The sequence below is a fragment of the Esox lucius genome, chromosome 18 (genome assembly GCF_011004845.1).
Source record: "Esox lucius isolate fEsoLuc1 chromosome 18, fEsoLuc1.pri, whole genome shotgun sequence".
Classification (NCBI taxonomy): domain Eukaryota; kingdom Metazoa; phylum Chordata; class Actinopteri; order Esociformes; family Esocidae; genus Esox; species Esox lucius.
This window is the reverse complement of record NC_047586.1, coordinates 15,229,880-15,245,539: the sequence shown is the minus strand read 5'-3', so window position 1 is coordinate 15,245,539 and position 15,660 is coordinate 15,229,880. Positions and strand designations below refer to the sequence as shown.

The following is a 15,660-nucleotide window of genomic DNA, read 5'->3' as shown; positions in this document are numbered from 1 at the left end:
CATTATTTATGTTTTTGTCTGTTGTCTTCTTGCAACTGAATACCTTTGGCCAAGTTATCATGAATATTGGTTTTCAATAGTCCTGGGCAGATCACAAATAAAATAACCTAAACACAACTCTATTTAAGGTCTAATGAGACTCACTTTGACATACATTATAGACTTGCCCCTGGTGGACAGCAGGCTATTGTCTGCTGATACTTATAAATAACCGTATTACTTCGATCTCTCCCATTCTCTCACACTCACACACACTCTCTCAAACACACACACACACAAATACATTGGTTCACTGTCGCTCCTCCAACATGGGCTTACAGAATGCTCGTCATTAAACATCTCTGTCTCCTTCAAATGGCTAAATTACTTTCGCGCTGACAGAAATAACACTGTGACCTAAGCAGTTTCAGATTCCTATCAGCAGAGTGGATTAAGACCCGCGCACCTTCTTTCTTCTCTTCACAGTTATTTTAGCATGTTCAGTTGCACTTTTCTGGGAGTGAAGGTTTATTTATTTGATGATATACTGACGATATTGCAAAGGATGTTGTTGCATAATTATTGCTTCAGCGCTGCATTTACGCTCCAGACCAGAATTTCACAATTTTTCCTAATATGCTTTTTGGGTAGGCTATGGTTTGAGGATGTAATGTCTACACTCGCCTGCTTCTGAAGATGCCTCTGCTATTTTTCCTAGATAAACCAAGGCATATTAACATCGAAGTGCAGCAATATTCCATGCAGTAGACATGCACACAGAACTGTAAGTTAGGCTATAAGGGGTGGCAGAGTGCGCCTATTTCCAGCACTTCCAAGTTTCGTGGCGCTTCCCTGTCCATCTTTGGAGTTAAGAGCAATTAGAGGAATGACTCTAAAACTGCCTCCCACCTAAGGCATCGCGGTTTACTAATTTATAGTGGGATTCTTCGGACCGCTGTGGACACCAGCTGAGATTCCAACTTTCTACTATGCGAATGAAATGTACTAGGTTTTTGGTCGCAGGGCTGTTTCAATTTCTCTCATTCCACCTACAAATGAAATGAAAGCGCGAGAAGAATGTGTCAGAATCCCTTTTTGGAAACAGGTAGAGACAGAGATTTCGCTTTCGAGTCGAGAAGACTGGATTAACTTCCTGAAATATACGAGTGTTATAGCCTACGTCCCATGCTTGTTTCCTTGACACGAGGGCTGTGAGAGCTAAAGAGGAATGCTGGTCCAAGAAATATTGCCGCTTATTTTAGTTTTTTGGCATGTCGTTTTTGGGCACTGCTTTCTAACATCAATTGTACTTTTATACCAGGTGGGTTTATTCCTTTTTTTATAGCCCACTATACTCGTTAAGCAAGCTATGTTACAGACGTTATGTCTCTGATGTTGGGAAAAGGGTTTGTGTTAATGGAAATAATGATGGTGAGTTGGCAGGTTATTGGTTAGGCTAATGTAGAATTAAATTAATGGTCATGTTGCTCTTACAAGTTACAATGGATCAATAGTGACACTTTTATAGTCATGTCCTCTTACAATTTATTGTCTCTTAGCATGTGTCGTGATTTTTTGGAGTTTAAAATATGGAGGTTATTGCATATCTGTGGTCTGCCTGTGTGTCCTTTGCAAATATTGAAATTTAGGTACACTTGAATATAAGTGTGATATTGCAACCACACGATTATGCCATTATAAAAACAAATTTTACATAGAAAAACCTATTTTAAAATATGTTTTTAAAATGTTTGCCATAAAAAAAATGTCATCTTCATGTCCAATATTATAAAAAAAAATATAGGGTGGGGAGCACCTCCTACTGGTCTATCTACAGCGATTAAATTGATAGTGAGCCAGGGTTGTAACCAAGCCCAGCCCTGCTTGGTGCTGACATTTTCTTCTTAATCATTGTTGAGAGATCTCTTAAGATTCACTGTTATCAAAGTCATTCGAAACGGTACATTTAAAATAAATGTAACCCTACTTTATCTGTAAAATATCATCAATGATAATCATTTAGATTACATTGCACTTGAGAAGTTGATTCAAATGTATTTACTGTTTAAGTTATAGCCCAGGTTAAATGAAAATTACACAATACAGGCTTAGGGTTTGAAACTTTGTTTGATTACAATTGTAATCTTTAAGGTGGTTTTTACTACATTGGATTCATGCCTACATGTCAACGAAAACAGAAAAGTTAAGAATTAAGAGTAAGTCAAATACAGCTTTACATTTTATTGTATTTTTTAATGAGATGTGAATCCAACATAATTTCGATATTTTAGACAGATTTTTAATTGCAGTTAGTTTACTTTGTAATTTACTTTGTAATTTCTATTTTGGATTGACACCTCTATCTTAACCAGAAATCAAAATGAAATAAATGTAGTTAGATTTTATTTAATACATATTTGATTGGGATGGAGATGTATAACAAAGATATGAAATATATATTTCTAGACAAACTTATGAAAGCCAGATGAAGTCAGTTGCACAAAATAATATAACAATTTAAAATCTACTTTAAAAGTCAAAATGTGGTTGAGCAGAAAGGCAAACACAATTCACTGTCACTTTTGCCAAACAGTGTAAATATCCTGTTAGCTTTCCAAATTATATGTTGGATTCTAATCTCCAAAGTAATCAAAAATAAATGCTAAATCATTTGGTACTAAGTTGATGATGAACACAGCTATAAAATATTGTGTATGTTTCGTATAAATACAACATTTCTGACATTGTATTCCTAATTCAAGTTAGTTATGTTTTTGAAAGGTTGAGAACTATACCAGAAATCAGACATTGTTTTACCACTGTAATTTAATACCGCTTTCATTAGGATAAAAGCACAGATACGGACACAGACATACATAATAATTATTGCTAAAAATTCATTTTTTATCACACTATGTATGATGTGTAACAGAGGTGGTTCCTGAACTATGGGCATGTGATAGGTAACCCTCTTTGCGACTAATGCTAGGGGCTCGCTCAGAGGCTTGAAGTGTTCCAGGCAAAGAGCTTTCCACCACTAGCTTGCCACTCCAAAAGACTCTTCTACTATTCCATGGGGCTGCTCACCAGGCTCACTGTTGGGGGAGGCCGTGTCAGTTTTCACTGCTGGGGAGGGAGGGAACAAGGGGTTGTTTTATTCTGTGGGAGGGCATTCTCCTAAACGAGCCTATTTCTTCTCATCTACTCTTCTTGTAAGTGGGTGGGAATCTCCTCTCTTAACCGTTAGTGCATAGAGAGAGAGAGAGTGTGTTCTTGCATGTGTGTATGTGTGTGAGCTGTGAGGAACTGCATGTAGTTTATGTAAGTGTGTATGTGAGGGATTGACTATTTGGGTGCTTCTTGGGTATATGTGAGAAAATGATGTATGATCATGCATGAGTGTGCGGACAAGAGTGTGTTGCCTTGGGGTTCAGGTGTGAGTCTCCCGTGTAGTGAAGAGTCTACGTGGCTGCCCGGCCCTGAGGACGGTTTCTCTCACAGTGAACCCAGTTGATATGAATCGAATGCCATCAGTCTGTCTTAGGATACGTAGTGCGGTCTATCTCAGATCTGGAACCGTTTCTGTCCTTATATCCCTTTCAAACTATTATGACAACTCCAACCATTCTGTCATGGTTCTGACTGTTCATTTTTGTATTGTGTTTTCCAACCCAAATCCAGCTATTATGGTTATAATATAGTAAAATAATATCTGTTATTCAGTGGATGGTTTTATCCAAGGCAATCAGTTGCATTGCTGGTGAACAACTGTAATGGATGGACTGAAATATGTAGTGAACAATTATGCACCAGAAGATTTGTATTTGAGTTGTCAGACAAAGGCTGAGCAGCTTCTGGTACGTGTCTGCCTGGTTGGTCGAAGACTCAGGTACGAGGTACTGTGTTATGGTGTGGGTCATCTGGAACTCATCACATGTCATGTGGTTGTACTGTATGTGTATTTAGTTTATAGAATTCTCACAAAAGCACCTAACAGGGAACCCCTAATTTAACAGTCAGCTTGTTAGCTATTATTTACTTCCAGATAACGTGGTAATATAATAACTCTATGATAGAATCAAGAACAAAAGAAAATATTTTATTGTACACATAGTGTGTAAATTTGTCTTTGGCTTCACCACACACAATAAACAGAACCAAACAAAAATTAGACTCCACCAGTGGAATCAAACAGATATTAGACTTTTCTACGTGAATCAAACAGATACTAGATTCCTCCAGGTGAATCAAACAGATATTAGACACCTCCAAGTGAATCGGACAGACATTCGACTCCTCTGCAGTTGCACAACATCCTTGAGGTCACCAAGCAAACTACACAAAAAATGAAAGTGCAAATGCATTTTATACCTTCCATTTAAATAATAATCTCATTTAGGCATTTCATATGCCTAAACCCAATTACAGAACAAGAAAAGTAAATAAAAACTTCTGATATTTTTCTGTACGTACAAATTCTATTATTCCTATACCATAGTGTTCGAGGCATTACCAAGTGTGGTGAAGGCTCTCTGTTCCTCTCTCTCATTCTCTTCCCGCCTCTCTGCGTTTGCTGCGCAGTTCACTCAGGGGGAGCCCCAGAAGTCATGTGCACGGAACGTGGAAGAGAGGACGGGTGCCAAGTGTCAGCAGGCATGCCAATGTAATCCCTACCCTCCCCTGCCACCACCGCCTCCGCCTCCTCCACCCCCCCGACTTCTGGTCTTCACTGGTATGTACTGACTTTCCTGCATTATGGTTCCACAGTGGCCTGATTGGTGTGCAAAGTGACATCCCTTCCTCGCTCACTCCACCCTCAGCAATTGGACGCTGGCCCGGATTGAGAGCTGACCAGCCTACAGAGTTAGGCCCGGGGAAGGCAGTTGACATGACTTGTGAAATGATTCCAGCCACACTATTCTGCATCTGAGGTTCTCAGCGAAACCGAGCCACCACTCAGAGATGTTCAACCTGATAGATTTATGCAACAGTGGTGGGACAGGGTTTATCTCCATGTGAATCACATTTTAGAGGTTTGGACAAATGTGTGATTTTGGATGGAATGATACATTGAACACACTGAAAGTAACTATTCGTGCACTCAAGCTGAGTTTGCCTATGCTCAAATTTGGCACTGCTTCACCAGTCACACACCTTTGTTATTGTTAGCCTATTGATTTTGCAGACATAGGATGCCGAACGGTCATAGGAATGTGTACCAAAATATATATATTCTTATGTTTCAAATTGGCTGCACATACTTGATGCTACTATCCCCAAGTAGATGTGTCAGAGCTCAGAAAAGGTATTAGGGCTATTAACAACTTCAAAATACACTCTACGGACAAGGTGAGACTGCAATGCACACGTTTGTTTTGTTATACAAAACAATGCCCTCTACTACGTACAGTATAACTGAGTTAGTTTTACACTATTAGCACACTAGACTGCATCTTCATGCTCAAATGCCAAATGCCCAATTTCATGCTGGTCTGGTCCTGAGCAGGACGATGTCAGTAGTACTGTCTCAGAGTGACCAAAGCAGGGCTTTTGGTTTCTTAGTGGAGAATGACATCACCGTTCCTTAATCTGCGATATAGGTCAAAGACCATCACAGTCTGAGTGGCCCCACGGCATCAACGCTGAGCTGAACCTGCAGTGTGATTCGAACAGACCCCTTGTAACTCTAGCGCCGCAGCCCAACTTCACACGCAGGCACAATACACTATCTGTTATCCCCCTCAGGAAACATCAGTTTTTCCGAATTAGAGAGCATTTAATAATTGATTCTAAGTCCTTACTAATGTTAGCCATTGTTAGTAGGATTAGTTAGGGACTAAACCTGTATGGTTGCTTTAAACGGAACATGTTGCCCAGTCAACCAATTAGCAAATTGCTTTCCTTTATTACAAAACTTTCATTTTCCTTGACCGTTTCCTTCATATTAAGTAGTGGGCCCAGTTGTAAAATATAAGGCTGTTAGCCTGGCTGTTCCATCCCACCTAGAGTTTTATATCTTAGATCTGTCATTTTGAGCTTTTGTTTAGGTAGCTGGGCCTCATGTGCGGAGATACTATTGACCAGTGATTTGTACCGCGCATGAAATAGTGACAGTATTGCTATCAATCTGTTCTAATGCTTTTGACAGCCCTTCATTCCATTGTTTTAGAATGAAGCAAACAAGTCAGTGAGAAGAGGGAGAAGCTGGCTTTTGTTTTATTGATGGTGTGTCTGGTTCCATCCCCCAGTCAGAAGGGGGATTATCTCTACCTCCCCATATATATTTATTTCTTTATCATGTCTTTTTATTTTTTGGGTAAAATGAGATTTATTTTGGGTTTTCAGATTTAGGGGCTTTACCAAGGCCCAGCAGAGATTTGCAGTTCCCCGCTGAATACACAGTCATTTCCCTTTAGCCAAGTGGAGTGCATTCAAATAGAGGGTGACAGCCACTGGTGACCATAGCAACAAAATAAAAAATAATTACCACTGAATTGCAAAAAGTGAATTGCTATGTAAAGCCATAAAATGTATGTATATGCAAAATAAATTATGAATATGTATGTAGATTAGAAGAAGACGTGTTGCTGGTCAGCTGCTTTTGGACATATGTGCTGACGTTTCACCACCCAGCCTATATTTTCTAATGTGATTGGTCAACCCCGGACTGCGCTGCTTCTGAAATGCATGGGTGTGCCGTTCTTTATGTGGTTGTTACGAGAATAGGAATATGGCTTCTTCATGTGTCTCAGCTCAAATTGTTTAAAGCTTATTGCATTATGGTTGTTGCCATAAAAAAAATAATAACATTATCGACGTGGGAAAATGTTATCTCCACAAAACACAGCAAGTGTGAATTAAGATGATTATACATGCAACAGAACATTTTTGATTTACTGTTAAATGTGGCTCTGTAAACTAATGGCTAGCTATCTTGTTTGGGATGTCAGCCAGGCTGCTGTTGAACGTACCTGCTGATGTATAACCACTCAGGCTACCTTTACTACTGTCTATGGTCAATACTGAGAGCACAGTTTCAGAAATTGAACCTGTTTCTATTTTCTCTGCCTTTCTTTTACCTGAGTGAGTGGCCTTCACGGTCTCCGTGACCCCTCTGTCTGGATACAATTCCGCTCCCCTCCACGTCTTCAAAGAAAATGAATGGGCCACCCCACCTGCCACAAGATGTTTGTGAACACCATTAGTCTGTCTGTTGACAAATCCTGGGATGTGAAGGGCCAGATGCATAGTGGCTTATAATCAAACATGGTTCTCTAAGACCATCTTCAAAACATCTTCAAAGCTTTCTCCCTCCTCCACAGAGGTAAACTTATTTAGTAAGCTTTTGTGGATGCATTTAGGAATGGGGGGGTTTTGGATTATACAGCCTGAATTTAAGAACAAAAATTTATTTAGATTGAAATTAAGTTAGAATTCGACCTCAGGGCTTTTTGTTTAGAAAATGTAGTAGGCTTCTTATTAGGCTCAAGAAGATGAGAACGTAAGTATTTCTAAAATGTAATGCATGCGAAACAGCTTCCTGAACCATCCTGTAGAGAGGGGTGAAACATGCAGTGACTGGGCTAGTTGTATCACATCCTACAGGGATCCCCAGTAATGAAGGATTGAAACAGAATTTTTTTCCTCAAGCTGCAGTGAATTTTAGCATCCAACGTGACTTGCCGGCGCAAAGCGAGGCCCTGTTCGCTACTGCCTTGTCATGTGCACGTCTGAGAGAACTGGCGATGGCAGAGCGAGTGCATCTCCCCCCCACCCCCCCTTGGGTGCCCACGGAAAAACTTAGCTCAGCAGCACTCCGACGAGTGTGTCTAACACGAGCCAGTCACCTCTTCTCCCACCAAATGTATTTTCTGGCTCAGTGGGAGCAGTGAGGCAGAGACCACGATTGTAAATACGTAAGCGTGAGTAAGATCCCTAAGTGATGAGAGAGGGGCTGGTCGGTTTGCTATAAAAGTGGTTGTGTGCTACCATCTGAAATGTTTAATTTAGTTTGCTATATACCAATACTTTTTATTTGTTATGAACTGAGAAGAGAAGGGAAGCTGAATATTGTTCTTTCATCCCCCAGAAAATAATTTGGTAATACTTTGGATAGTGCATCAGTAGATGCTCTTCGGAATTTTTGTTGACGATATAAAATAACTACCACAACTATCCAGAGCCACTATCCATGCCATCGGTGTAACCAAGGACCCACATTATAAAATGAACTAAAGGGAAATTCACATTCTGCACAAGCAATATTAACCATGATAGGTTTTCTGTAAGAAACTCATGCGTTGATGAGCGCATCAACGAAACTTAATGCGCAAGAAAAACGATAATTTCACATCATAGCCTGCTGAAGTTAAAGTTTTCTTGGATTTTGAGTGATGCACAGTTTCAGTATTGTCTCAGCAAACAAGTCCCGGGCACACTATCAATGCCTGACTTTGTAACAGGGAACAAGGCTCAGCTTAAATGTGAAGCTAATTTAAATAAAGCCTAAACACTTCAAGATACATTATAGCATACCACTTTGGAATTGCCAGAACAGTTTTCTAACCCACCGAGTCATTGGAGCTAACTGTATTAATGGGAAATTGTTACTTGTACATGTACTGGGCATTTGGGCCGTTAAGTGTCTAAGCAGCCATAATTCATCAAGGAGTTCACTTAAAAAGCTTTTATCAACTTATCCTGTTGGGAATCTTTTGTCCTGGATTTTATGAGGTAAAAAATAGATTAGAATATATTTAGACCGCCTTAATTAATCCAGGGTATTTGTTCCTTAAAGAGTAAAGATTTATCTCAAACTACACAGATCACAAAAGTATTATCTTGCACGTCTTCCAGCACTTTGAAGATTAAAGATTAAAGAAGTAGGTATCTATATTTATCCCTGTCATTTCATTGGAGCATGTGTTGTTCACCCAAAATGAATGCCTGGTTGAAGAAAGCTGGTCACCCTTAAGCTCATGTTAATTTTCAATTAGTCCCAGATCTACCCCCAAAACACAATCCTGTCCCCTGAATCTTTGGACATGATGGAGTTTAAAGTGTGGGGCACATAACAGATGGCATCCAGCCTGGTGTCTAGATCGTTGGATATGGCTGCATCCCCAAGCCATCAAGTAGAAAAATCAGTCGTTGTGCCTTTGAGAGATCCCTTTAACTTTCATTACTCATTTAAGTTTCTTGGGATAGGAATGTCTGCTGAATGACCTAAATGTATGTGTAACAGTGTGACATGAGCTGCTTTGAAATTACTAGAGTTCTTTACTTGTCAACTTCCTCCCCGAAGGCCTGTCTGATTGACTCCCCCTCCTGTCAATCAATGTTACAGAGGAGAGGGAGGTTGAAAGAGAGACAATCAAGCCTACCAGGCCATACGTCCCCAGGGGCTTTGCGTGTGTGTGTGCTAGTTAGTGTAAAGCTTATACGCCTGTTTTTGCTAATTCAGACCATGTTAATTAGGCATTTGGTTGATTAGAAGCAAATAAAATAGCACAAAAGTATAGTGTTGCTCTGTATGTGCATGGATGGGGCAGGGGGAAGCTGTTTTGACTAATTTCTTCCTTTTCCCAATTAGCTACATATTTACCTAGTCAGGCAGGTGCCATTGTTTTTAATATCCAGAATTGAAAAAATATTTAAAACGTGCATGAGCATTTTTGGTTGATATTACTCCATCATTCTTTTGGTTTCATTGATTGGGAATATGTACAGGAATTACTCTATTCCCTTTCCTCACCTGCGGCAAAGTGGGAACAGTTTCCGAAGTGTAAAACGGGATTGCGTTGGTTTATACTGGTGAAAGAATTGCATGCTAACACCGCCACACATACAGTGGGGAGAACAAGTATTTGATACACGGACGATTTTGCAGGTTTTCCCACTTACAAAGCATGTAGAGGTCTGTAATTTTTATCATAGGTACACATCAACTGTGAGAGACAGAATCTAAAACAAAAATCCAGAAAATCACATTGTATGATCTTTAAATAATACATTTGCATTTTATTGCATGACATAAGTATTTGATCACCTACCAACCAGTAAGAATTCCGGCTCTCACAGACCTGTTAGTTTTTCTTTAAGAAGCCCTCCTGTTCTCCACTCATTACCTGTATTAACTGCACCTGTTTGAACTCGTTACCTGTATGAAAGACACCTGTCCACACACTCAATCAAACAGACTCCAACCTCTCCACAATGGCCAAGATCAGAGAGCTGTGTAAGGACATCAGGGATAAAATTGTAGACCTGCCCAAGGCTGGGATGGGCTACAGGACAATAGGCAAGCAGCTAGGTGAGAAGATAACAACTGTTGGCGCAATTATTAGAAAATGGAAGAAGTTCCAGATGATGGTCAAACTCCCTCGGTCTGGGGATCCATGCAAGATTTCACCTCGTGGGGCACCAATGATCATGAGGAAGGTGAGGGATCTGCCCAGAACTACACGGCAGGACCTGGTTAATGACCTGAAGAGAGCTAGGACCACAGTCTCAAAAACCATTAGTAACACACTACGCCGTCATGGATTAAAATCCTGCAGCACACGCAAGGTCCCCCTGCTCAAGCCAGCGCATGTCCAGGCCTGTCTGAAGTTTGCCGATGACCATCTGGATGATCCAGAGGAGGAATGGGAGAAGGTAATGTGGTCTGATGAGACAAAAATAGAGATTTTTGGTCTAAACTCCACTCGCCATGTTTGGAGGAAGAAGAAGGATGAGTACAACCCCAAGAACACCATCCCAACCATGAAGCATGGAGGTGGAAACATCATTCTTTGGGGATGCTTTTCTGCAAAGGGGACAGGATGACTGCATTGAGGGGAAGATGGATGGGGCCATGTATCGCGAGATCTTGGCCAACAACATCCTTCCCTCAGTAAGAGCATTGAAGATGGGTCGTGGCTGGGTCTTCCAGCATGACAACGACCCGAAACACAAAGCCAGGGCAACTAAGGAGTGGCTCCATAAGAAGCATCTCAAGGCCCTGGAGTGGCCTAGCCAGTCTCCAGACCTGAACCCAATAGAAAATCTTTGGAGGGAGCTGAAAGTCCGTATTGCCCAGTGACAGACCCGAAACCTGAAGGATCTGGAGAAGGTCTGTATGGAGGAGTGGGCCAATATCCCTGCTGCAGTGTGTGCAAACCTGGTCAAGAACTACAGGAAATGTATGATCTCTGTAATTGTAAACAAAGGTTTCTGTACCAAATATTAAGTTCTGCTTTTCTGATGTATCAAATACTTAAGTCATGCAATAAAATGCAAATTAATTACTTAAAAATCATACAGTGTGATTTTCTGGATTTTTTTAGATTCTGTCACTCACAAAAAATAACAGACTTCTATATGCTTTGTAAGTTGGAAAACCTGCAAAATCGGCAGTGTATCAAATACTTGTTCTCCCCACTGTAAATGCTGTGAGGGATTGTCGTTATGCAACTATCTAAGTTAGATAGTGAAGTGATTCGCCACCTGAGTGTTTTGCCCACGTGGCTAACTAATCTAGGACTGTACTGTATGTTGACATGTGGCGCCCACAACACTGAAGTGGATAGCTGATGTGGGTTGCGCCACTGTATGTAGATGTGCACACTGACGATGAGTAGCCTGTCATAACAGAATTGCTGAAAACAAGGTGACATTATCTCCATCATTCTCTTTGACCAAGTTACATAAATGTAACATAACACGTCCTACAGTGTAAAGCATATCGGATAGGGCTGTATTTATTTTTGGGTGGCATTAGATGCGTCTCATTTCTACAGTGTCCCAAATGGGACCGTATTCCATATGTGTTTCCTTACTTTTGGGCTGACTAAGTCTAATTGAGAACTTGTCCAACATTGTGTCAAATCTCAGGTATAAGGAGCTATTCTGTAATCGACTTATTGATGTCTGACTGTACCCCTTACCCAGTACTAGAATATTGTTGTGTCACACTAGCTTGTTACTACAGTACTAAGGTGCTTTAATACACAGCATCAAAGCATTATTAAGCGTTATTAATATTTAAGATTTTTCTATTAGGGAATTATAGATTGATATTTGCCAGTTACTACTGATGCAATAACTACTAATAGCATTGCTGACGGGTTTCCTAACCCTCTAATCTGATCCCTATGCTTATTTATTTATTTATTTACTGTAATTATTTAAGTAATTTAGGGATACTTATACATAATGTGTCAAAGATTATTACCAGAGAAATGTAGAACAGGCTAACTCCCCACTGCATCTGCATGGATATTCAAACTGACACACACACACTTTCACACACGTGCACACACACACACACACAAGCTGTCACAGAGTAAGTGTCAATCCGTGCTTTTTTTTAGAATGTGCATGTGTCTAATCCAATGTCCAGCTGTTAGTTGATCCCCTATAAGAAAAGATATTAGATGTATGGATTGGGGTGGAGGCTAACCAACAACTGGTTTGGCACCCCAAAACCTATATTGTATAGTCGCATGGAACATTAATTGACCTTCTTGATAAAAGACTCTGGTCCTCACCCAACAGCCAATGGAACCTAGGTTGATCTTGAACCAGGCTGTTCATTTCCTGCTGGTAATAGGAGGCCATCTAAAGATTTGCAGTTTTGGCAAATGTTGAAATTGCCAGTCAGTAATGTAAGAAGTCAGTGATTTAGTTTGAGCTCTGAGAGCCGGTTAAGTGAATGTTATTGATCTGGACTTAAATGTCGTCATATTCATGCAGGATTGGTTGCACTGGGGAGGTCAGGTAATTTAATTACGCGCACAAGCCCAGATTGCCACATCTGTAATGTCACAGGTCTTCACTCACACCCTGTGGAGATTCCCTAGTACCCATCAGAATACAATGCCATCCTCAGGTCAAGCGGTCAGATATAACAACTGAATAAACAGCGTCAATCTGGGAAAAGTGAGTCACAATATAACACCGTAAACATGAGTACAACGTACATATAATCAACAGAAATCCGGACACAAAACTAGATTTTTATTATTAAACATGGCTATGGGTGGGATCGTTTTCTCAGGCAGATTTTTGAATCTGCTCTTTCAGCACAAAAAACACCCTATTTCCCAACTTTCAAATGCCTGACAGTAATAAACGACAGCATAAACAACAACACATCTGTCTCTACAAAATGATAGTTAGCCAAATAGCTTGAGTGGGAACATCAGCTGATCTTGCTGTTGGATGTATCACGTCGCAGGGCTCCATTCACTGTGATTAGTCAACATAAACTGCACCTGAGTGAGCAGAATCCACAGGCGCAAGCATTGCACACCACGATGCCTGCTAGAGTAGGATGGGTTCCTTAATCCCGTCTGAATCTGCCATGTCTATCTTTTTTTTGCTTTAGCGGCAGAGTGAGAATTCCAGGAAAAGCTGTTTCCACAGTTGCTGAGTGAAATAAGAATCACCTGGTCTGATGAATCCCTGTTCAGTTTACTTGAGCGACCCTGTGTGTTGCCACAGGCTGTGCCAACGTCTGAACAGCACCAACTGAGTGATGCCATCACGTGAGCAACATTGACCATCAACCCTATAGAATGTTTCTATAAAAAAAGGTTATCCCGTCTGAATGACCCGCTGGAACAATGGACCGTCAGAGGGAATATTTACATTATCAGCCTCTTCTAGTCCTGAAGTCATGGAAATACATTTACAAACTCTCATACATGCCGTTGAAGGTGAATTAACTTGCTAATGTGTATGAGTGGGAGGTCTTTGTGAACCACTTGTTTACAGTCTGTTGATGAATTCTAGTGTGTGTGTGCGTGCGTGTGTGTGTGTGTGTGTGTGTGTGTGGGTGCATTTGTGCATGGGAACATATGTGCCCTTTAACTGTCCAATAAATATAAATGAGGACCTATTCAACCCATTAAACCATAAAATACGAATAATAATAATAATGTAGAGAATCTAAATTATTCATGGTTACACTTTATTTTTAGAATTTAGAGTTCTATATATAGTAATACAATCAACAAACTTTCAACAAATAATCTGTTGATAAGTAACTGCTTGTTAAGATTAGGGTTAGGTTTAGAAGCTTTGCGGTAAGGGTTAAAGTTATGGTTAGGATAAAGGTTAAGGTTAGGGATTATGGTTCGTAGATAATTAGTTTAAATGTTAGTGATAGTCAGTAGGTCATCTGACAGGCATCTACAGGCATCAAAATAAAGGGTTACCATATTCATTTATACATTTTCTCTGGCCTGATTCAGAAAGCTGGTTTTAAAAGATGGAATTAGGACATAACTGAGCCATCGACTGTAAATCTAGCTCTTGCTAAAACAACCTGTGTCGCACCTGAGGAAGCATTCATTGGTTACATCGGTAGGCGAGTAGACAGAAATAATGGTTACACTTTATTTTGAGAGTAGATGTTCTATATACACTCACCTAAAGGATTATTAGGAACACCTGTTCAATTTCTCATGAATGCAATTATCTAATCAACCAATCACATGGCAGTTGCTTCAATGCATTTAGGGGTGTGGTCCTGGTCAAGACAATCTCCAAACTGAATGTCAGAATGGGAATGTCAGAATGGGCAATTTTGAGCGTGGCATGGTTGTTGGTGCCAGACGGGCCGGTCTGAGTATTTCACAATCTGCTCAGTTACTGGGATTTTAACGCACAACCATTTCTAGGGTTTACAAAGAATGGTGTGAAAAGGGAAAAAACGTCCAGTATGCGGCAGTCCTGTGGGCGAAAATGCCTTGTGGATGCTAGAGGTAAGAGGAGAATGGGCCGACTGATTCAAGCTGATAGAAGAGCAACTTTGACTGAAATAACTTTGACAGAATTTTGCCTGGTCTGATGAGTCTCGATTTCTGTTGAGACATTCAGATGGTAGAGTCAGAATTTGGCGTGAACAGAATGAGAACATGGCTCCATCATGCCTTGTTACCACTGTGCAGGCTGGTGGTGGTGGTGTAATGGTGTGGGGGATGTTTTCTTGGCACAATTTAGGCCCCTTAGTACCAATTGGCCATGGTTTAAATGCCACGGCCTACCTGAGCATTGTTTCTGACCATGTCCATCCCTTTATGACCACCATGTACCCATCCTCTGATGGCTACTTCCAGCAGGATAATGCACCATGTCACAAAGCTCGAATCATTTCAAATTGGTTTCTTGAACATGACAATGAGTTCACTGTACTGAAATGGTCCCCACAGTCACCAGATCTCAACCCAATAGAGCATCTTTGGGATGTGGTGGAACGGGAACTTCGTGCCCTGGATGTGCATCCCACAAATCCCCATCAACTGCAAGATGCTATCCTATCAATATGGGCCAACATTTCTAAAGAATGCTTTCAGCACCTTGTTGAATCAATGCCACGTAGAATTAAGGCAGTTCTGAAGGCGAAAGGGGTCAAACACAGTATTAGTATGGTGTTCCTAATAATCCCTTAGGTGAGTGTATAGTAATACTGTCAACAAACTTCAAATAAACTATTGGTTGATAAACAACTGTTTGCTAAGGTTAAGGTTAGGGTTAAGTTTAGAATAAGGTTTAGGGTTTAGGTTAGGGTTAGGATATAGGTAAGGGTTAGGGTTAGTGTTAAAATGTTATCGATTCTTAAGAGCATCTACAGGCAATCATTTGGAACTGAAAAGGAAATGTTTCCGACAATATTTATATTGCTGTTACTGTTAC

At 40.5% G+C, this 15,660-nt stretch overlaps 1 protein-coding gene across 3 annotated transcripts in view; it reads left to right on the top strand.

Annotated features, from left to right (window-relative positions):
* The first annotated feature begins 348 nt into the window (after positions 1-348).
* The window catches only part of prima1 (proline rich membrane anchor 1), a 35,162-nt gene continuing 19,850 nt past the window's right edge, over positions 349-15,660 (top strand). For all 3 annotated transcript variants that reach the window (XM_010882454.4, XM_034287672.1, XM_010882455.4), the window contains exons 1-2: positions 349-1,300; positions 4,561-4,711. In XM_010882454.4, coding sequence (XP_010880756.1) covers positions 1,208-1,300; positions 4,561-4,711 — 244 coding nt within the window. In that variant the 5' untranslated portion in view covers positions 349-1,207. The remainder of the gene's footprint in view (positions 1,301-4,560; positions 4,712-15,660) is intronic.